The sequence below is a fragment of the Populus trichocarpa genome, chromosome 3 (assembly GCF_000002775.5).
Source record: "Populus trichocarpa isolate Nisqually-1 chromosome 3, P.trichocarpa_v4.1, whole genome shotgun sequence".
Lineage (NCBI taxonomy): Eukaryota > Viridiplantae > Streptophyta > Magnoliopsida > Malpighiales > Salicaceae > Populus > Populus trichocarpa.
Window position 1 is genome coordinate 11,085,819 of NC_037287.2, and position 22,407 is coordinate 11,108,225.

A 22,407-nucleotide genomic window follows, 5' to 3' on the forward strand; every position below is an offset into this window, starting at 1 on the left:
CAGCCAACCAAAAGAAAAGTAGAATCCTAGAAAGCAAAGGAGTATATTCCTATGTTTTTTTTATCTTTTTCATCGAAGCTCTCCTTTAGCATGTGTCGGAATGATTTGCTGTTTTTTAAATTGTTTTTTATTTAAAAATATATTAAAAATATATTTTTATATTTTTTAAAAACTTTATTGAAATTATTATTGCACTGCGCAATCAAGCACTCGGACACATTAGTTGTTTGTTTTTATTTTTGTCAAAATTTCAAAATTCGCCGCATCGTTTTCTTTTCTTTTATTATTTTTAAATATTTTTGTTGAGAGCTGAGAGAGATAAAAAAAGGTCAAAGAGAAAACAGGGGGAAACATTCACGGCGAGTTCTGTGATGAAACGGTAAGAGAAATCAAATCAATAGTAGCCGTCTGATTACGGTCTATATAGTACAGTTAGTAACACAGATTATCACACCCCTCCACAATACCTCTCTCTCTCTCTCTCTCTGTATAGTTGTTTTTCTCCAGCTAAGCTAATTTATATTTGCCTCTCCCTCTCCCTCTCCCTCTCCCTCCGCGGGGAGTTCCTTTGTCTCCCATTCTACTTCAAGATTTCATTTTTCTTCTTCTTGCTTCTGGTAAGTCTCCCTCCTCTGTCCTTTTATTAATCATGTCTAAATTGTGATTGCTTCTCTAATTTCTTCTTGTCTTGTAATTAATCAAGTGTAATTGTGATTTTTTTTTTCTTTCTTTACTGACTTGTAGGTTTCTGGTGCTTTTCTTTCTTTCTTTTTGTTTGTTTGTTTGTTCTCTTTTCTTTTCTTTTTGGTCCCAGAGAAATGTGAGGAAAAGAAGAATTTTGTGTTATCGTTTCTTTTTTTGAAATGATTATTTTTTTTTTACGTTAATTGTGTTTTGTAAGTATTGAATTCTAGCCGGTGAAAGCTATATATAAATTGAGTCGAATAGTTTTGTTGATTACAGCGAGTGAAATCTAAGCTTTTTACTCTTCTTTTATTTTAATTCAATCAAGCATGATTGTGTTCGATGGAAATGATCGAAAAACAGAAATTGCTGACCTGGGTTTTTTGTTTGTTTATCAAAGTGAATGAAAAATGGGCTCTTTTTACTCGGAGTTATTTGCACTCCTAATTTTGTTCTGTGTGGGTGGCAATCTTTTCAACATGGAGGGTTTTGAAACTTGCAAGGTTAAAAAGATGATTTTGATGATGAATTGTAGTCAGTGAAGGCTAGGCTTTAAAAGTCTGGTATTTGGCTGCCGCCTCCCTGCTTCCCCCCTTTTCTGCCAGTAAATGGGCTGTTTTAGTTCTAAAGTAGCAAGACAGTTCCCTGGACACGAGGACCCTGTTGCCCTTGCCTCACAAACAGCTTGTAAGTTACCTTTCTTTTTCTTTACTCTGTTCATTCATGGGTTGCAAACTCATGGTTCTAAATCATTTTTTTTTCAAGTTTTTGAGTGCTGTGAACTCAAAACAGTTAAGCTACAATTGCTGTATTGTCACATGTGTGGCCCTCTTATGGCCTTTGAGAAAAATTTCTTTTGTTTTGGAGATCATAAACCCCAATTATGTTGATTTGTGGTTCGTTTATTATCTAATTTTGTAATGTTTTTTTTTTTTTTTTTTTATAAAAAAACTATTACTATATTCCGAATTATTATTTTTTATTTCTTGAAAGTCTTGGGTATGAAATTTCAGTGTCTCAAGTTAGCATGCTTTTCATTTCATTGTTTATTGCTGTGTCTGTGTGCGATTGAGACCCGTGCATTGACACATCTGTACGTTCACCTTTGCATGCTTGTTAATTTGTAGGTGTAGTCTTTGATATGTATGCCATTTTTTGATCCTGCAGTTAGTGTGAGTGAAGTTGAAGCACTTTTTGAACTATACAAGAGCATTAGCAGTTCCGTGGTTGATGATGGGTTAATAAGCAAGGTATCATTAACGGTGTCTTGAACCCAAAACTCTTTTCTTCCTCATCTCCCATTACCTGTTCTTTTTCTGAAATTTTCTCTTCAGCAAAGATGGTCCATTTCTGTACATTTTCTTTTAAGGTTCTTTACGTGGCAGTCTCAGTTTGTGCTACTCCTGAGTGCTGTCTTTTCGACTTGAATAGTTCCAAGTGAAGGTTTGAATTGTTGTTTTAACCTGTGTTTTCACGGGATAAAAAACAGAAGAACTTAGAATTATATATTTGATAGTATTCAAGAAATGGAGTTTCTGAAGTTGGGTTCTGTTTCTGCTCACATAGTGTGATGTGAAGCTCATTTGAAGACATGTGGGCAGAACTGTTTAACCTAGAGGATGCTATGCACTGATTAATGCTACAATTGGCCACACATGGTAGAATGTTTGATTTTAATACTAATCACGATGATGTCACTACTAATGATAGTGATCTTTAATGATTTTCAGCAGCACACTCTCTTATGTAAATAGTTTTCCTTTTTCAACCATATCAGGTTAATCTCTGTCACACATATAATATGTACACAAGACCCAAATTATCTGTGCTTGCGTTCATCCAAATTATCCATATTTTCAACCATTCATTATAATAGATATGCTTATGCATGATTAATATGACTGTGATGTTTGTTGGATGTTCATCTGGCATTATCAGATCAAAGAGCGTGTGGAAATTATAATGCAAAATATGGCAGTGAGTATTTTCTTGTTTATGCAGGAAGAGTTTCAGTTGGCTCTTTTCAAAAACAGAAAGAAAGAGAATCTCTTTGCAAATAGGGTATCTATCTTATCTTCAGTTTCTCTATTGAGAAGAAACAATATTTGAACAGAGAAATAACCCAGTATAATGTTTAAAAAGTGATTTTTTTCTTTTTGTCCTGACCTGCACTACAGTTTTTGTTATCTCAATTGTACATGGTGGACATGGCTCTGTCCTGAAGTTATATATGGGGCGAGCTACTTAACTTTTCTTTTTTCTCTATATTAATAATAAGACTATAAGAAGAACCAACTAATAATTGCAGTAAGTTAAAAACACCTTGTAAGATTTGTATTTTCGTCGTAACCAGCATTATAAACAATGCCCTCATCTCATTTCATTCAGTTGGATAAGTTTTGATATTCAAACAACTCTGCATGCAGATTTTTGAGCTGTTTGATGTTAAGCACAAGGGAGTCATTGATTTCAGTGATTTTGTTAGATCACTCAATGTCTTCCATCCCAATGCCTCACAAGAAGACAAGATAGACTGTAAGTTGAATACATATTTGTGATGATTTTCAATTGAATAAACTGCAGTTGTCATTGTATTCTGCATGACCTCGCTTCATTTCATTTTTCTGTCCACTAACTTCTACTGTTTGGAATTTCTTGCAGTCTCATTTAAACTATATGATCTGGATAACACGGGATTCATTGAGCGCCAAGAGGTATGAGAATGGTCATTTTTTTAATTTTATGAGTGAGATTTAGAATTCTTAGTTTTACCTGTGCAATGAGAGAAATGCACATGACTAGATACTGGCAAACAATCCCCCCCCTGAGTGTCAGGGCAAACAGAAGTCCTATGCAAAGATGGTCCTTGACTATTATGTCTCTTTGTGTTGTACTTTTACCTGCCACTTTTGCTTCCTTATCTGAACGTTCACAGCTGAAGACGTGTAGAGGATTTAGATTATCAGTAGAGGGTATGGTTCGGTCAGGGTTTTAGTTTATTCTAGGTTCAGTTCTTGACAACCTGGCTAGTTAAATGAGGCTTGGGTGTTGATATTTTGCTGCATTGTGGCTAATTTCCTTGTTCACAGTAATTCATTTAGCATTTGCATCCACTTTGTGGCTGGGTGTATCTGAAAAGTTAAGAGCGTATTTTTTTATCTGATTTACCCATAAATTAGGAGGATGTGGTCTCTTTGTATGATATACAACTCAGATAAATAATAACCTTCTATGCTTTTTGAAATTGTCATTTTTACTATTCAATGGCACTAACTGTAGCTTAAATCATCAAAGAGGGACTAAAATTTGGTTCCTTAGTATGAATTCAATAACTCTTGCACTCTTCTGATTCTAAATAATTCCTTTTGTCATCTGGCCATGACATTTTTCTCAATTCGATGAGATTTCTCTATGGCTTTCCTTATCATTAAGTTAAATAATTATGTAAAAAATACAAAGCTTATTGAAGAGAAAGCTCAACACATCTCCCAGGCTTGTTACTTCATCTGATTATCCTTTTATTGAAACTACCTGCCAGCCTGCTCATTGTTTGTAATTGTTTGACAGGTTAAGCAAATGTTGATTGCACTTCTCTGTGAATCGGAAATGAAGTTGGCTGATGAGACTGTTGAGATAATTCTTGATAAGGTGAATTATTGCTGGATTACTTTGGATTTTACATGTCTCTTTTAAGTTAACCGATTCACCTTCTCTCAGCATTTTGCTATTAATTTAGGATCAACAAACTGTTCATCTGTTTAGATTGGGATCCAGCGCTGCCATGTAGTAGCAAAATAGTATCAAATTTATGATCTTCTTGTTTAACAATTTAAAAAGCAATTGAAAAGTTCAAGTTGATTATGATAGACCAAGAAACTGGAAAAACTCTCTAGGTCGGTTGGATCTGGGTCCACACCTGTTATACCTACCATAAAGCAAAAAGGTTGTCATGCCTTGTTGAGCTATGTTCAGTGCATGATGACATGTTTTTTTTTTGTTATGATATTCGAGCATTTGTTATATTTTTCAATTTCCTAGAAGCTCTTGACTTAGTTTTTTATTATGCTTGGACAGACTTTCTTGGACGCTGATGTAAATAGAGATGGGAAGATAGACAAGTCTGAGTGGGAGAACTTTGTTTGTAGAAACCCATCCTTATTAAAGATAATGACTCTCCCCTACTTGAGGTACTAAATAAGACATCTCTTAGACCCTTGTTATAATTTGCGGATTGTTATGGAGTTCTTCTCTCAGTTATTTTATTCTTTCTTTCTGGAAATTAATGCAGGGACATCACAACAACGTTTCCGAGTTTTGTCTTTAATTCTGAGGTGGATGAGATTGCTACATAGAGGAGGAGGGGGGGGGGGGGGGGGGAGACAAGAAAAGAGTGACTTAGGACATTACTGCAATTAGATTGAACAGTAGGTTTTGATTTTTGGGAAAAAGAGAACTGTGTTGGTCTGAGTTGCAAGCTTTCAACATTGATGAGTGAAATTAGTTTTTGAGGTTCTCATCTCAACCGCAAAGCGTCGTTTATCTAATCCATGTTGTAGTGAGTCAAACCTCTGCAGCAGTTATTAGAGTTGGATCACGGTTCTCTTTTGTTTGAATGTGGCTATTACTAAATCTGGTGTCCATGTAACCATGAGAAATTCATGCAAATATTATGGCCAGAAAAAAAATGTAGATAAGGGTAGCCGATTTGTCCCTTGCAAAAACCTTGAAGTGGTGCCTGTAAAGTATAATTTATTTGTTCTAATTGCTAGCCAATTTGAATTCTCTGCTGCCTGTTTAAAAAAATACTGACAAGAATCAAAAGCCTGTGTCTTGCGGTAAGGGCAACTTAATCTGGCGCTTATAGTTCTGGGAGAAAAAATAAAATAAAAAGGTCGATTGTTTTCTCTTGATTCGTTTATTCCAATTGCTATCGAAGCTTTCGCATCCCAAGCTGGTGAAGAAAGTGCACTCCCGGGACTGTTCGTAGTAAAACATCTAGGATTCTGACTAGCTATGCACATCACACCAGAGGCCCCGAATTCAAGAATGGCTTGAAAATTTCTTACTCTATTTCCCCATCATAGTCACTCTATTCCTTTAGTTGTAATCAGTGTCATTTTTAACTTGACTAACAAATAGCTTTCTCAAAAATTTCCAAAAGTATTTTCTTTCAGAAAATACAAAAAAATAAAAAATAAAAAATAAAAAAAACCAACTTTGATAAGAGGAAAATACAAAAAAATAAAAAATAAAAAAAACCAACTTTGATAAGAGGATGGATGACAATCTGGAAACGCTGACGAGAAAATTATTGAATATTGCTCATTCTCGGTATGCATGGCAAATTAAATATGATAACCCAGCACTCCAACTTCGAAAGCGATACTCAATTTCAAAGTCAGCTGGTAAGGTTAAAAACCATAAGCAATTTCTCCATTAGACACCTACCTTCACCAACGAGTGCCCGTTCTATGGCTACCAGGAAAAATTCAGACCCATCTTTCTCTTCATCATCATCCGCACCACAATGGAAATATGATGTTTTCTTGAGCTTTAGAGGCGAAGATACCAGGAAGAAGTTCACAGATCATCTTTATACTGCTTTAATCCATGCAGGAATCCATACTTTCAGGGACAATGATGAGCTTCCTAGAGGAGAAGACATTTCTTCTATAATCTCAAGACCAATTCAAGAATCAAGAATTGCTATTGTGGTCTTCTCAAAAGGCTATGCTTCCTCCACCTGGTGTCTCGGTGAACTTTCAGAGATTCTAGCGTGCAAAAGTGCCATTGGTCAACTTGCTGTCCCTATCTTCTATGACATCGATCCCTCCGATGTTAGAAAACAGACAGCAAGTTTTGCAGAAGCTTTTAAGAGACATGAAGAACGGTTTAAGGAAAATATTGAGATGGTCAACAAGTGGAGAAAAGTTCTCGTGGAGGCTGCAAATCTTTCTGGATGGCATCTCCAAGAAATGGAAAATGGGTACTTCTTTTCTTTCTACCACCCTTTACCGTTATTCTTTTCTCTTCGTTTTTCAATCCCTATAAATTTTGCAAGATAATTGAGCACAAATCACAAATGCATGATTGCAAAATGCCTACTATCATTCATGCCCCCATTTAATTGCACAACTTCTCGAGTCTCGTCGACACTATTGTAGAATTATCCACTCAACAATCTCTTCACATTTGCCTAAATAAAAAAAGAGGTGGCTAACTGCTTGAATATAAATTGCTTTAGCTAGTAGAAAATGGTGGTGAGTCCAGAATAAGACTTCACCGGACAAGAAGAAAAGGCCATTTGATTTGTTCTTTACGAATACAGAAGAGAAGACCAGAGAAGGGTATCATCATAGTCAATTATTCACAATGAACATGAAAAGTTATCAGCATCGCAATAGACTACATGCTTAAGCCCCTTATCCAACAATACTCTAAGAATACCGGTAGGAGGAGTGGAAAGATAAGTTCAACTATATCTTGCTCCTCATTTTTAGCTGGTATATGAGCTTAGCTTGATATGGTTACTAAACACTATAGATTAGCTAGCATAATTTTATGAATTGTGTAACAATTTCACTTTGGTGTGCTTATCATGTCACTAGTGACTTCCTTTTTAATATCTGTGAACAGACACGAAGCAAAGTTTATTGAAAAAATGGTTGAAGATGTTTTACATAAACTGAACTGCAAATACTTGACTGTTGCCTCATACCCAGTAGGTATTGATTCTCGAGTTAAGGACGTAGTTTCCATGTTAAGTGTTTATACAGATGATGTCCGAACAGTGGGCATATATGGGATGGGAGGTATAGGGAAGACAACCATAGCAAAGGCCGTATTTAACGAACTTTGCAATGAATTCGAAGGAAGTTGTTGTCTTTTGAATATCAAAGAAATCTCAGAACAACCCAGTGGTCTTGTTCAATTACAAGAACAACTCATTTCTGATCTCATACAATCAAAAACCTTTAAGATTAATAATGTTGATAGAGGAAGCGCTCTGATCAAAGAAAGACTTTGTCACAAAAGAGTTCTTGTTGTTCTTGACGACTTGGATCAGTTGAAACAACTAGGAGCACTGATGGGAGAGAGAAATTGGTTTGGCCTTGGAAGTAGAGTAATTATTACAACAAGAGACGAACATTTGCTAACTCAACTTCAAGTGCACAATAAATATCTTGTTGAAGAATTGAATCATGACGAGTCCCTTCAGCTTTTCATTGCACATGCCTTCAAGGAGAATCGTCCAACAGAAGAATTTCTGGGGATTTCTAAAGGTGTAGTTCAGTATGTTGGAGGACTTCCACTGGCTCTTGAAGTTTTGGGTTCTTATTTGTGCAAAAGAAGCATAGGTGAATGGAGAAGTGCTGTAAGAAATTAAAAAAAACTCCACACCATCAAATTCAGAGAAAACTTCAAATAAGTTTCAATGCACTCGATGATGATGATATAAAGGGTATATTCCTTGATATCACATGTTTCTTTATTGGTATGGACGTGGATTATGTTTCAAAATTACTTGATGGCTGTGGTTTCCACTCTAGAATTGGTATTGAGGTTCTAATGCAGAGATCACTTATAACAACTAACTGGTATAATAAGTTAAGGATGCATGATCTATTACGAGATATGGGAAGGGAGATCATCCGTGAAATGTCACCTGACCATCCAGGAAAACGCCGCAGACTTTGTTTTCAGAAGGATGTGCTGGATGCACTCAGGAAAAAGATGGTAAGAACAAAATGTTATGGTGAACATAAGTTAACAAATGCATGAGAACAAGCACGGTTGCTCTAGCCATTACATGCATAAAGACTAGTGCTGTTATTTGAGAGTGTGCGCCTTTTCTTTTCAGTTTTCTTTTTATATTTTTTCATTACATAATTTTGTTATGCATTTTTTTCATATTTGCATTTTGCATAAATCTGGATTAATTGGAATTTCATTAATATTTTTTACTAATTTAATCACTTGTTTAATTCAGGATTTCGCCTCAGTTAGGATATTGAACATGTGCCGGTTGTTGCAATTAATTCTGAAAGCACATAAGTGATCTCTGATCATCTTTTTGAGTGATTGGCCAAAGTCTATTTCATTGACCAATTAATTATAGAAAACTCCATACAATGCATGACATAAATAAAATTTAACACCAAGTTGTTCTCCACATTGGGTACTACTGTTTGAACTACATCTTCCCAACACTTACTTACACGAGGGCTACTTTCGTACTAGTTCCCAAACACATATCAGTTATCTAATATTTAGGAGGGAATTTAGAATTCTCCTAGGAATTTTTAATAAATAATTCTGTGTGGAACTACATCCAAGTAATTATAGACTACATTTACCAATCAACAGTTGGTGTTTGTAGGGAACAGAAGCAGTGGAAGATATAACTATTGATTTACAAGCATCGAAAGATGTAGTTTTGAGCACAGAATCATTTGCAGAGATGAGATGTTTAAGGTTGCTCCAAATGAATGCAGCACATGTCACTGGATGCTATGAGCATTTTTCCAAAGAGTTGGCATGGCTATGTTGGCATCAATGCCCTTTGAAATCTTTACCGCAAGATTTCCAGCTAAACAATCTAGTAGTTCTTGATATGCAGTACAACAACATCAGAGAATTCTGGAGGGGATCAAAGTATGAAATATACAATATGTTTTTGTTTCTTAACAACATCAGAGTAGTTCTTGCTGGTTGTGTTTCTGGTATACTGATCCCTTTCTCTCTCTTTTGAATCAGTTTCTCAACAGGCTGAAAATCCTCAACCTCAGCTATTCTGTGCACCTTTCTACACCACCGCACTTCATGGGACTCCCTTGTCTGGAGAGAATTATACTTGAAGGTTGCACAAGTTTAGTTGAGGTTCATCAATCTATTGGACATTTGGATAGCCTGACTTTGTTGAATCTGGAGGGATGCAAGAGTCTGAAGAATCTTCCAGAAAGCATTTGCTACTTGAAATGCCTTGAAAGTCTAAACATTTCCAGGTGCATAAACCTTGAGAAATTGCCCGATCAGTTGGGTGATATGGAAGCCTTAACCATGCTTCTAGCAGATGGAACTGCAATTGAGCGACTACCATCTTCCATTGGACATTTGAAGAACCTCAGTAATTTATCGTTGGGTGGATTCAAATATGACTTATCATCAGTATCTTGGTTTTCACATATTTTACCTTGGCTTTCACCAAGAATTTCAAACCCCAGAGCTTTGCTTCCAACTTTTACTGGCTTAAACTCATTGAGAAGACTAGATCTGAGTTACTGTGGTCTATCTGATGGGACAGATCTTGGGGGGTTATCCTCACTTCAAGAATTGAATTTCACGAGAAACAAGCTCAATAATCTGCCTAATGGCATAGATAGACTTCCCGAGCTACAAGTATTGTGCCTGTACCATTGTGCAGATCTTCTATCAATCTCAGATCTTCCCTCAACTTTGCACTCTTTGATGGTGTATCATTGCACATCCATAGAAAGATTATCTATTCATTCGAAAAACGTACCAGATATGTATCTAGTTAATTGCCAACAACTATCTGATATTCAGGGTTTAGGAAGCGTGGGAAATAAACCACTCATTTATGTTGACAACTGCAGCAAACTGGCAAATAATTTCAAGAGTCTTCTTCAGGTACTATCCCCTATCTTTTGCCTTCAATCTTGCTCTTGCACTTGGATTTCTAAGCTTTGTTTACTTAAAACAGGCATCGTTCAAGGGCGAGCATCTTGACATTTGCCTCCGCGACAGTGAGATACCGGATTGGTTCAGTCATCGTGGAGATGGATCATCGATATCTTTTTATGTACCAGACAGTGAAATTCAAGGATTGATTGTCTGGATTGTCTGCGGAGCTAGCGAAAGAAGACTTCCCCTACCTTACGCTTCTGCCACGATTAGAAATAAGAGCAAAGGTGTTCGATTGTTTCATTGGTCAACATTTATCCCGCTATATTATTCAAAACCTGCATATCATTCTTGGGTGAACTATGTAACATTTAGTCGGCTTCCATGTGCAATGGAAGGTGGAGAAGTAGTGGAACACTCTGTCAAAATAACCAATGGCGTTGTTGTGGACAAGTGTGGCGTCCATCTGATATCAAAAGAGTGAGATATAGTTGTTAGCCAAGCAATTCTGATACCATGCACCTCACAGGTTGAAAATCTTGTCCACGAAAGATTTTGAAGTTTCAGCATGAATCTGCTGTTAGCTGTAGATTTTACAAGCTTTTTTCTCTCGAGGTGCCAGATTAAGTTGAACAACAACAACAACAACAAAGCCTCAACCAACCCCAAAGTTGAGAAAATCATTAAGGAAGAATGTTATAGAAAAAAAAGAAATTGTATGTGCTTTCCATAGTCTCATTGCCGAAAGGTTTTGGCTACTTGTGAGAACAAATTTGGATCTGCCATGTTCGAAACCAAGGACACTTTTTAATTATAAGTTGACAGGATCCATAGTATTTTGTTAAGTTTCATTCCAGGTACTTGGAAACATGCAGAATAAAGTCTAGGATTTGTCCAAAGCCGATTTGTCTATTGTGGAACTGAGCCTGAATCACAGCTATTAAAAAACTATATCATCATGTCATGATCAGGGATGGCTTTTTTAAACTCTCTCATTGTGATTGGTAATTAATTCATACATAGCATAACCTAAATCTGTCTCTCAGACATGAACTACGAGGTTACTAGCTGTTTGGCGCTACGTTTGTCTCGTTGATGATGTATTTTTAAAATATTTTTAATTTAAAAAATAAAAAATATTTTAATGTTGATATAAAAAATAATAAAAAATATATAAAAAATTATTTTAATATATTTTTAAATAAAAAATTTATTTTAAAAATTAAATCTCATTCTCAAATAGAGAAAATTTCAATGTAGGTAGGATAAACAAAGCTTGATTGATTTCTCGATTTTAGGATAATCATTATTATCATATATGATACTTAAATAGTTGTAAGAAACAATAGGTAGTCGTGTATTTCCATTTTTTTAATTAAAATTGTTTTAATCGGTATATAAGTTTAAAATATAATTCATATTTTTACCCTTCTTTTTCAATATATTTTCAAAAACATAAAAAAATTCAAAATTTTTTAAAAAATATATTTTCGATACAATTCGATCAACCATTTTATAATTTTTGACAATTTCACTTGTTGTAGTTGATTTTATATTGATGAATTTTCAAAAACCCAAAACTTGAAATTGAAAAAAAAAAGAATAAAAAAATAGTAAGGGGAATGATGAGTAAGAATGAAAAGAGGGATTAAAATAAACATGAAAGTTTTAGACTCTTCTCCTAGAAAGTAAAGAATAAGTGGATAAGGATAAAAAAAAATTAAAAGAAATAAAGGGAAGAGAGGAGAAGATTATAAAGGATAAGTGAAGAGAAAATGAAAAAATAAAAAACAAATAACATTTCACAAATAAAAAGAAAAAGAAAAATAAATATGGGAAAAACATAAACAAATAGTTCTCTCTAAAATCACACCGTTCAGAATCTGACAATCACGATCCATGTCGATTATCACTCAAAGCCAACAATTTATTCTCATCGCCGATCAAGTCACCTCTCATGGCAGCTCCTCCATCACTAGTTATCTTTCTCATCGAAACCCCGAGTTATTCCCCTCTCCTTGTCATGTTTAGCTCTCTCCCCCTTTTTATTGGCAACTAACAAACTAGCCATAATCACTTTCATCATCAACTTCAACGAACCAACAATAAAAGATAAAAAAGAAAAAAAATTAATTTTTTGTTGTTTGGGTATGCAGCCCAAACGACAACACCTATATTGTTTGGGCCTTGATCCAAACAACTACATCTAGTAAATTCCCACTTCTGGCATACCCATTTTTTTTCAAGTCTCGAGGAGTCAAAACACGACGCCATGTACCATTCACACACAATATTTGTCATGATTAACTGACATATTATTTATGCAAGTACACACTTTTATGCAAAACACCACCATTTCAAGCTAATGGTGACAGCACACCATTCTCTATATAAGACAAACACTTATTTCTTGACCAATAACTATTTTCTCCAATGTATAATTGACATTCAACAGTTGTTCAATCAATGGTGGACATCAATATTTTCACCAATCAACGTGACACCATCCTCTACACTACCTGAGGTGAGTTGACGTGACCAAGATTTATAATTATCGTAGATCACCAGGTAAACGGATGAAGGCTCTCATACTTGTCATTCTCTCTTCAACAATTTATTTTACATCTTTTTTTCTCTTAAACACTTAGTAACTTAATCATCAGAGAGTATTTCTTTCCACGAGGGGCTTATTTTTTCAGGTGAATCTCCACCACTGATCAAGCCCAACAACCAAGCCCACCCACGTTTCAAGCCCAAACCTAATTTCACAAACTATGGAAAGTCCAATTTATGTATAAAGTTTTTTTTTTAACTTCATCAATAAGTTCCTTTAACAATTAATGAAAACTTTCAAAAGAAACAGGTGATAAAGAAAAGCTTTATATTCCACGTATCCTAGCAAAGCTAAGTATAGCAAATGCATATGAAATAATAGTAGAGATGTGTAACATGGATTCCTCGATCACAAGATTCTTCGTAAACAGATTTAGAACCAAATGGAGTTTATTTTCATACTCTATAGCATTTTGCCTCATCCAAGTCGCTCGGGTATGGCAGGACCGCAGACCCAAATCCCTTGGGTCTTGTAGCCCCACTTGACCCAAAACTATGTATCCTGCGTAAGGACCTAATTTTCATAGGTCCTGTGTCAGGATTCAAGGCTAATGAGTCATGCGTCTGGACCTAATTTACTTGGGTTCTGCAGCAGGACCGAATTTTCTTGGGTCCAATGTGAGCACCCAAGGCTAATGGGTCCTACTTCAGGATCCAATTCTCTTGGGTTTGGCGTGGAGAACCAAGGCTAATGAGTCCTGCTTCAGAACCTAATTCTCTTGGGTCAGGTGTTAGGACCCATTTTTCTTGGATCCGGCGTCAGGACCTAAGGTTCTTGGATCTTAGGTTTCTAAATATAATTATTTGTGCTATAAATTTTATTATTTTTATTATAATTAAAATTATTCATATAAAAAATATAATTATTTAAATTATAAATATAATTATTTATATTATAATTAATATTATTAATAAAATAAGTAATAAATTTGAAAAAAATATTATCAGTATTGAAAAACAATCACAGATTTGATTTAAAGGGTAAAATAAAAAATTATTATTATTATTATTATTATTATTATTATTATCATTATTAAATTTGAAAAAAAATATTATTGTTATTGAAGAAAAACCATATATTTGATTTGAAGGGATTAAAAACTATGAGAACTTGAGTCAAACGAGTTTAATATTATTATTAATATTATTATATTCATGAATATTATTAAATTTGAAATAAATATTATTAATATAAAAAAATATAGAATTGATTTGAAGGGTAAAATCAATTACTATTATTATTTTCATTATTAACTCGGGTCAAACATCTCCTTCCAGACCCAAGAAACTTGGGGCTAGAAAGGGGCGCTTCACCCAAGTTGCTTAGGTGTGGCATGAGCGCAGATCCAAATCTCTTGAGTCATGCAGCCCCACTTGACCCAAGATTATGTGTCCTCTATAAGGACCAACTTCTCATGAGTCACGTATCAGGACCTAATTCTCTTGGGTCAGTTGTTAGGATCCAAATCTCTTGAGTGTTGCAGTCTCGCTTGACCCAAGACTATGGGTCATAACGTCATGACCCAAGGCTAATAGGTCTCGTATAAGGACCCAATTCTTTTGGGTCCCATGTCCGGACCCAATTCTTTAGGTGCTTCGTCAAGACCTAATGCACTTGAGTCCGTCGTCTAATGAGTCCTGACAACGGACCCAAGAGAATTGGGTCCTAACACGGATCTATTAACCTTGGGACCTAAAGCCGGGCCCAAGGGAATTGGGTCCCCTGTTATGCGTAAAGACCCAATTCTCTTAGGTCTGTTGTCAGGATCCAAAGCTAACGAATCCTGCGTCAGGACCCAAGACTAATGGGTCCTGCATCATGACTTAATTTTCTTGGATCCGGTGGCAGCACTCAAGGCTAATGGATCCTACTTCATTACCCAATTCTCTTGAGTAAGATGTTAGGACCCAAGGCTATTGAGTCCCTGGGTTGGTACCCAATTCTCTTGGGTCGGTGGCAGTACCCAATTTTCTTGGGTTTTAGATTTTTATGATATTTTTTATGAAAATCAAAAGTGAGACCGCTGCGTAACGCGGAACACCAAACTAATATTGTAAGTCTTTTTGCACAGTAACCTTGCTAGCAGAATTATTATTATTATTATTATTATTATTATTATCTAATGTAATTGGCAATAAGAAAACAAATATTTTTTTGTTCTCAATGGAAAAGGAAGCCATTAGTCATGGGCCCTGGCTTTATAAATCCACCAGAAAACAGATATCCAGCTCATTCCTCAAACATCTCATGGGCTATTATTCTCCTTAATACTTTGATTTGATGCGTTGCCAACTGCTAACCTCGTCTCTTCAACCGAGTTCTATTTCCGGTGGGTACAGGGAGGGAAGTAACTTCTTGTGTTGAGTTTGGTGATATTTGAGGTTGGTATTTCATTTTTTCTCTCTCTTTACCCATTCCATGTGCATTGAACTAACACAATCTCTCCTTTTTTTATTACTTGTCTTGCATCTCGAATATCAGCAAAGATGATAAATTTATTTACATATTTAACTTGGTTTAGTGATGTTTCTCGGAAATTATGTATTTTTCTTTTTGTTACTTTCTGGGGCATTTTCTTTTCTAATTCGTTCACTTTTCTTTGATGATTTACTGGATTTAATTGAACTGTTGAACTTCAACTTAACCAGCTTTACTCATCAACAACTTCTATGTTTTATCTGAATTTTCAATTTTATTGCCTAAATGTTAGTTTACTAGGACCTTTGTTTTTTTATCTGATGAACGTATTAGCTGTTTTTTGTATTTTGAATTTGTCACTATACAATATGTGTCTAATTTAGTCAAGTTCTTGAAACAGATGATCCATTTGAGCAGTTCTTTCTGGCTTGAGGGCTTCTTCTTTTTTATTGGAACTATTTTGATGTGAGACGCATTGCAGCTCAAATGGTAATATAGATGGCACTAATTTTTTCAAGAAAAATCCCATTGAGCTATGCATTTGGAGTCTTTGTGCCTTCAGCTATTCAGAAGACTGCCTTGATTGCAGATCACAGTGGAGAATTTTTTTCCAAAAGAGTCTTTGGACAATATCAGCTTGTAGCTCTCCAACATTTTTCGAGTGGTAGTGTTAGTCAGCCTGGGAGGATATGTTGGAGAGGTTCCTCTAATGTTGTTCTTTTGAGGAAGCTTGAAATTGCATTGCGGGAGCATCAAGTAGATGAAGCTTGGGTAACTTTTATTGACTTCAAGAAACTATATGGCTTTCCTACGGGTTCCATGGTGAACATGTTAATTTCTCGACTTTCCTATTCATCAGACCACCACTGGTTGCAAAAAGCATGTGATTTGGTCTTCTTAATATTGAAAGAAAAGCCTGGTTTGCTTCAGTTTCCAGTCCTGACAAAGCTCTCAATCTCCTTAGCTAGAGCACAGATGCCTGTTCCTGCCTCTATGATTCTAAGGGTGATGCTAGAGAGGGAGAATATGCCCCCACTAACTATACTATGGTCAGTGGTTTCACACATGGTGAAGACGGAGATTGGAGCATGTCTAGCATCAAATTTCTTGGTTCAGATGTGTGATTGTTTTCTACATTTAAGCGCAAAAGGAAGTGTTCGTGCCAAAGTGGTAAAACCTGATGCAATGATATTCAACCTTGTTCTTGATGCTTGTGTGAAGTTCAAATCATCTCTTAAAGGCCAAGAAATAGTTGAGTTGATGTCAAAGGCGGGTGTTATTGCTGATGCACACTCGGTCATTATTTTTTCCCAGATCCATGAAATGAATGGTCAAAGGGATGAGATCAAGAAATTGAAGGATCATGTTGATGAAGTGGGTGCTCCTTTTATTGGTTATTATTGTCAGTTCTATGATAGTTTGTTGAAATTGCACTTTAAATTCGATGACATCGATTCTGCTGCACAGCTTTTGTTGGATATGCATAAATTCCAGGAGTCTGTTCCCAATAAAAAACTTAGGATGGACCAAGAAAAGCGTCTCCTTGTTCCAATTGGATCTAACAATCTCAAGACTGGCTTGAAGATACAGGTTATGCCAGAGTTATTGCAGAAGGATTCTATCCTCACAGTGAAACATAAACAAGAGCTTGTAATGTTTAGGAGTGGAAAGCTTCTCCTTAGTAACAGAGCCCTGGCAAAGCTTGTAAATGGATACAGAAGACATGGGAGAACTACTGATCTTTCAAAGCTTTTACTTTGCATGCAACAGGACTTCCATGTGCTTGGCCAGTCCAGTTTTTGCTCTGATGTGATTGATGCTTGCATTCGCATAGGTTGGCTGGAAATGGCCCATGACATCTTGGATGACATGGATGCAGCTGGGGCTCCCATAGGCTCTACCCTGCATATGGCACTCTTAACAGCATATTATTGTAGAGAGATGTTCAAAGAAGCAAAGGCACTGCTACGAAAAATGAGGAAGGCTGGTTTTGTTGTAAATTTGTCTGATGAGATGGTTGCCACTGCTTGTCTTTCAGAAGCAGCTAATAATGCATCATCTTCGTCTAGTAAATCAGATCTGATAGACTTTTTAATCCGAGAAATGAGAGAGGAAGAGAAGGCCATTCCTTCCGTGGTTTATGAATTAAATTCTTCCGTTTACTACTTTTGCAAGGCCAAAATGATGGAGGATGCATTGAAGACGTATAAAAGAATGCAACACATGAAAATCCAACCAACAGTGCAAACTTTTTCTTATCTGATCGATGGGTTTTCTTCTTTGGGTATGTATCGAGATATCACAATCTTGTGGGGGGATATCAAGAGGAACGTGGGTAGCAAGGACTTAGAGGTGAGTAGGGATCTCTATGAGGTTTTGCATTTGAACTTTCTCCGAGGAGGTTATTTTGAGAGAGCAATGGAGGTCATTGGTTATATGAAAGAGCGTAATATGTACTGCGACAAGTGGATGTACAAAGATGAGTTCTTGAAGCTTCATAAGAATCTATATCGGAGTTTAAAAGCATCAGAGGCAAGAACAGAGGCTCAAAGCAAGAGGCTTGAGCATGTCAAGGCATTTAGGAAATGGGTTGGCATTGATTGATATCTATATGAAGTTTTCAAGTGCATAGGGCATCCATAAATCAATGTCTTTGGTTGGCCTTACAAAGCTGAAGCTTTGTCTTGCAACAGTTTTGATCCATGGCAGCTGAATGTGAATGCTATTGCATAAATGATGGCACTGGAAGTGAATTCTGGGTCTGATCGACCTGATGTTTTACAGAAGTCATAATCCAAAAAAAAATTTAAATAAAATTCTATTTGTAGACCCTTCTAGTTGGATGTAACTCGGCATCATCTTGTCGCAAAAGAATCTTTTGATTCCAAATACTTTGTTAAGTTGGCTTACAAACCCAACTTGCATTCAAAAGAGTTTGGAAGGCTAAATTGATGCACATCGCGACGTTTTGCATTATTATTGGTAAGCTTCCTCTCTCTGCCCATCCAATCCAGTAGGGCTATTGATCCTTACAAAATCAACCATAATCAACATTTAAACCCCTTTTTTTTCCTTTTCCTGAGTCTTAACTTTATTTTTTTCATCTAATTAAACAAAATTTGAGTTAATTCCATCTATTGTTAAACACTTCTCCGTTCATTAGAAAAAAAAACATGTCCAGGGAATATAAATACGTGTACGGAATTGGATAAGGTAGGTTAATTGTAACTTCTTTGTGCTGCCAATGAAATTCTTCAGCCAACGCAGTTAGTAACAACCAAATTAAGCCACAGAACTTTGATGATAAAATGGTCAATGTGGAAGCATCTAGGAAGCTGAAACCATTCTCAAGACAGAAGCACCATCATTTTGATCATGAGTTGTAGAGAATTGGGGTAAAATATTTTGATTTCTCCGATAATACAGACTTCGGATTAGCAGTACTAATGACTCTAGTTTATGTTGCATAAAGACAACATGTTCAAGAATTAGGCTCAGAGAACCAACACAAATTAATGGTTCACGCTATAAGGCAGGCATTAGAGTGATGGCTTTAGCGTCCTCTGTTTCAGCACCACCTCTTTTCCTTCCGTTCTTCTCCATCCTGCTTAGTGCACAGTGGAATCTCTTTGTAAGACGTTTCGGAGAACCTGTTTCGCGCTCGAATGCTCGAACCTCTTATATATTAGAGGCTAGCTGATGGCTTCAAATTCCAGCAACTGGAACTCTTTCTTTCCTTTTTTTTCTTTGGGTCTACTCACCTCATTAACTTGAAAATATGTGCCATTGAGTGGAAAGCTTCCTTTCATAGCTATCCTGCATGGTATCTGCGCATGTGTTATTTTGCTTTAGTTTATAACATAATCTTCTACTTTCTGAGAATAAGAACATGCACATTGACACAGTTTTTACTTGCCAAAATTGTTCCACGAACCATACCAGCCTTTTGTTCTCAAATACCTTCACAAGCAAAACATGTTCTCTGATCACAGAGTTGTGATCCTTGTGAGTTGCATAATTTCACAGGTGGCTGGCTTGAATTTGGAGTTTCACCTGGCATAAGGCATTAAGTCAGGTTTGATGAATTATCATTTAGCAAAAATGAACCAAGAAGTGTGAATTAAATCCATGATTTTCTTGAACTTTTAAATATATTGTTGAACTACTTGGATTCATTGACCTATCTTTCAGAATTATATCTCATCTTATTAAAAGTGTACCTGCTTGCCATATAGAGAGAAGGAAGGGTACTGAATCATCCTTTTCTCTTTTGTCGAGCTGTTCAGACAAGTCAGTCAGAAATCGAGTTTAAGTAAGCCGACACAATTTATTACATCACAAAGAAGTGACAGGGAGCTATAACTTACCCAAACCAGAAGCTCATGATTATCTGGAAGTTCATACCTGTATAATAGAGTAAAAGAACAATTAAATATATAATAATTAAATCTAAACAATTTGTTCTTGTACTTGTATTCATAGAAAGATTTCACTAATTTATGGACATGAGTCAGAAATCTCTACTTACACTTGATGTTCAGTCCGCCAAGAGATCACACACTTCATTTTTGGTGCTGGCAATGGAGTAGTACCCACAGAAACTAAAGCTTGTGACGTATAACTGCTGTATGGACTATGGAGTCTTTGCCCATTTGGATTGAACTCTTCATGATTGAGTTTGATAGTGGGGATTTCTTCATCTTCAATACATTCATCCCACGAAAATCTTCAATATCTTGTTCATGTAGTGGTGATTTTGGCTCTTCAACTATGGGTTTGCAAGTGTGACCGTTTGGACCAGATTCTGTAGTCCTGATGCCATCTAAAATGGTAACTGGCATTGGATTTGTAACAACACAATTGTTTCCAAATGAACTAGAAGTTCCACTAGGCTTTCCAAAGGTTATCATATGATAGTGCAGCTCATAGCTGCCTTGGATAATATATGGAGTCAGCAATTGTTTCTTGGTTATGATGAAACAAATTTGAGACAAATAGTTAAAACGGAAAGAGTGATCAGGATTACAGTGTTCTATGGTCAAGCACGCATAGTCTGGGCCAGAGATATTTCTGAATGTTATCCAATATCGGGAACCTGCACCAAATCAATATTTGATTTCACTTGGACTCCAAAAATTATCAGCCGGAAAGCTTAATTGTTGGCGCATGATACTTACTCTTCTATAAGGTGGAACTGAAGGCTTCCAGGGAGAGGTTTCAGGGGGGCCCAACCTAAACGAAAAACTATCCAAGCAACATTTATATCAACCTTGTCAAAGAAAGAAAGATTTTAGCGTTTACAGGCAAGTTTCATCGGAGACAAGAAAATATTGTGTTAATTTTGTGACTTACTGGAAAGGCAACATGTTGAAGAGACAGAAGTCGTACACATTCCACGCTTTTCAAGCCCAATCCCGTGAACTCCAACAGGTAATCCCTACAAGTAGATGACAACGTAGGCAAGTCATGCCGAATCACTTGTTGGGCATCTTGTAAAAGATATCTATATCAGGACTTCACATCATCAGGTGGAGCATATCGTAACCATTCCAGATCTATGCTTTTATGCATCTCAACAACTCTATTTAAAAATCCCTGTGAAAATGACGGGGTTATTGTTATATTCAAAAGAAAATAACTGAATCAAGTGATGATAAATTCTGCCAGGAAAAATAGTGCTAGTAACAACTTCCAATACCTTGATGCTCCCTGCTATAATAGTTTGCTGACCACGTGCTTCGATGATGCTTGCAATTTCACTAGTTTCTGCTTGTCTTACTGCCTCCCAATCCACGGAATCCATTTGATCCTTGCTTCTTGGTCTAGAATAGATCTTTCCGAAACTCCCCCTTTTCCTTCTTCTGAGTACCATGTCTTTTACAATTTTATTCTTCCCTCTAGGTGTGGTCCTTTTAGTCTCCTTAGAAGCTGCTTTCCCATTCTGGCTTCTGTTCTTTATTTCAGTTTCATCGTTACCTTCTTTACCGCTCTGTCTTTGCACCGGTTCACCTGGCTAGCATACAGGTTTTTCAACTGGTAAAGTCTGAGGCATGCGGCTCCTATCTGGTTCAGGTTCTGACATCATAATACCATTTTGCCTTTGCACCTCTTCTTGAAGCAAGCATATGGCTTTTCTGCTGATAAATCTTTGGGCCCTTGATTTATATCTGGTTCAGGTTCTGTGACAAAATATTGGCTGCCATCTGAATCAAAAGTGGGTCCAATGGATGCCATGCTGCTCTCAACTGGTCTTTGGTCATCTACAGTCATCGACTCTTGTTGAATACTAGTTGACCGAACAGGAAACTTTGCAACAAGTGACATGTATGCAGCACTGTCAACCATAGCAATGAGTTACGAAGTCCCCTTCATTAATTGCGTGCTGTCTTTCTATGAACTACATTCCATGATGAAATAAAAAATCCAAAGAAATTTCTTCACCTCGACAGATGGTCTGCAACATTTTGGGTAAGGAAAACTCCTACCACCGACCCCATAACAGAACCATTCCACTGTTTGTGATAAATTCAATATTCAATATTGTTTTTTTATTCACTGAATATAATCTATTTTCTAAACGTTACAATACTTCCTCTTTATATAGCAGTAGAGGTAGAATGTTACTGACTAATCTATCCCTTAACTTTACGGAAACAATTCCTATTTTTACGCTAGTATTATTAACAAACAGTAAATGAAGAAATATATATATACAGGATATTTATTAAGGCTGGAATATCTTGAATCTTCAACACTCCCCCTCAAGTTGGTGCATAGATATCGCATATGCCCAACTTGTTGAGACAACAATTAAAGCTTTGGCTAGACACTGCCTTGGTTAATATATCGGCAAGTTGTTCTTGAGACCGAACATGAAGGATTTCGATAATTTTTTCTTCTAACTTTTCTTTGATGAAATGTCTATCCACCTCAACATGTTTAGTTCTATCATGTTGGACGGGGTTATGGGCGATATCGCATGCCGCCTTGCTATCACAATATAATTTCATAGCATTTGTTTGCTCAATAAGCAATTCCTGCATCAG

General features: G+C 36.3%; 4 protein-coding genes across 12 annotated transcripts; 3 read left to right on the forward strand and 1 right to left on the reverse strand.

The window, feature by feature from the left end:
- Window positions 1-446: 446 nt before the first annotated feature.
- Window positions 447-5,466, forward strand: LOC18096901 (calcineurin B-like protein 9). 6 transcript variants are annotated; one of them, XM_052451534.1, is made up of 9 exons: window positions 449-617; window positions 745-1,371; window positions 1,852-1,934; window positions 2,686-2,745; window positions 3,111-3,219; window positions 3,346-3,398; window positions 4,252-4,332; window positions 4,759-4,871; window positions 4,973-5,466. In XM_052451534.1, exons 2-9 carry the CDS (start codon window positions 1,293-1,295, stop codon window positions 5,034-5,036), a joined length of 642 nt encoding a protein of 213 aa, XP_052307494.1. In that variant the 5' UTR covers window positions 449-617; window positions 745-1,292; the 3' UTR covers window positions 5,037-5,466. The 6 variants fall into 6 exon arrangements, with proteins under 6 accessions (XP_052307495.1, XP_052307494.1, XP_024453689.1 ...); XM_024597921.2 differs by having other exon boundaries at window positions 1,085-1,371; XM_024597919.2 differs by having other exon boundaries at window positions 1,170-1,371.
- A 479-nt stretch (window positions 5,467-5,945) lies between these two features.
- On the forward strand, window positions 5,946-11,316 carry LOC112326973 (disease resistance protein RPV1). Its single transcript, XM_052451533.1, is given in 6 exon segments — window positions 5,946-6,670; window positions 7,321-8,057; window positions 8,060-8,421; window positions 9,065-9,339; window positions 9,442-10,335; window positions 10,409-11,316. Coding segments are annotated over 5 exon segments (2,043 nt in total). The 5' UTR covers window positions 5,946-6,017; the 3' UTR covers window positions 9,458-10,335; window positions 10,409-11,316.
- Window positions 11,317-15,162: 3,846 nt separating this feature from the next.
- On the forward strand, window positions 15,163-18,340 carry LOC18096902 (pentatricopeptide repeat-containing protein At4g17616). The gene is made up of 2 exons (XM_006385516.3): window positions 15,163-15,324; window positions 15,762-18,340. Exon 2 carries the CDS (start codon window positions 15,860-15,862, stop codon window positions 17,963-17,965), a length of 2,106 nt encoding a protein of 701 aa, XP_006385578.2. The 5' UTR covers window positions 15,163-15,324; window positions 15,762-15,859; the 3' UTR covers window positions 17,966-18,340.
- Window positions 18,341-18,718: 378 nt separating this feature from the next.
- On the reverse strand, window positions 18,719-21,484 carry LOC18096903 (DEMETER-like protein 3). 4 transcript variants are annotated; one of them, XR_008058801.1, is made up of 8 exons: window positions 21,060-21,484; window positions 20,714-20,956; window positions 20,539-20,630; window positions 19,890-20,456; window positions 19,729-19,765; window positions 19,582-19,639; window positions 19,322-19,414; window positions 18,719-19,188 (listed from the first exon to the last, which is right to left on the reverse strand). XR_008058801.1 is itself a non-coding variant. In XM_052451536.1 (7 exons), the coding sequence occupies exons 3-7, from the start codon at window positions 19,925-19,927 to the stop codon at window positions 19,127-19,129; spliced, it is 288 nt and encodes a 95-aa protein (XP_052307496.1). In that variant the 5' UTR covers window positions 19,928-20,456; window positions 20,539-20,956; window positions 21,060-21,477; the 3' UTR covers window positions 18,719-19,126. The 4 variants fall into 4 exon arrangements, 1 of the variants encoding a protein (XP_052307496.1); XM_052451536.1 differs by having other exon boundaries at window positions 20,539-20,956; window positions 21,060-21,477; XR_008058800.1 differs by having other exon boundaries at window positions 18,719-19,765; window positions 20,539-20,605; window positions 21,060-21,477.
- Between the last annotated feature and the right edge of the window lie 923 nt (window positions 21,485-22,407).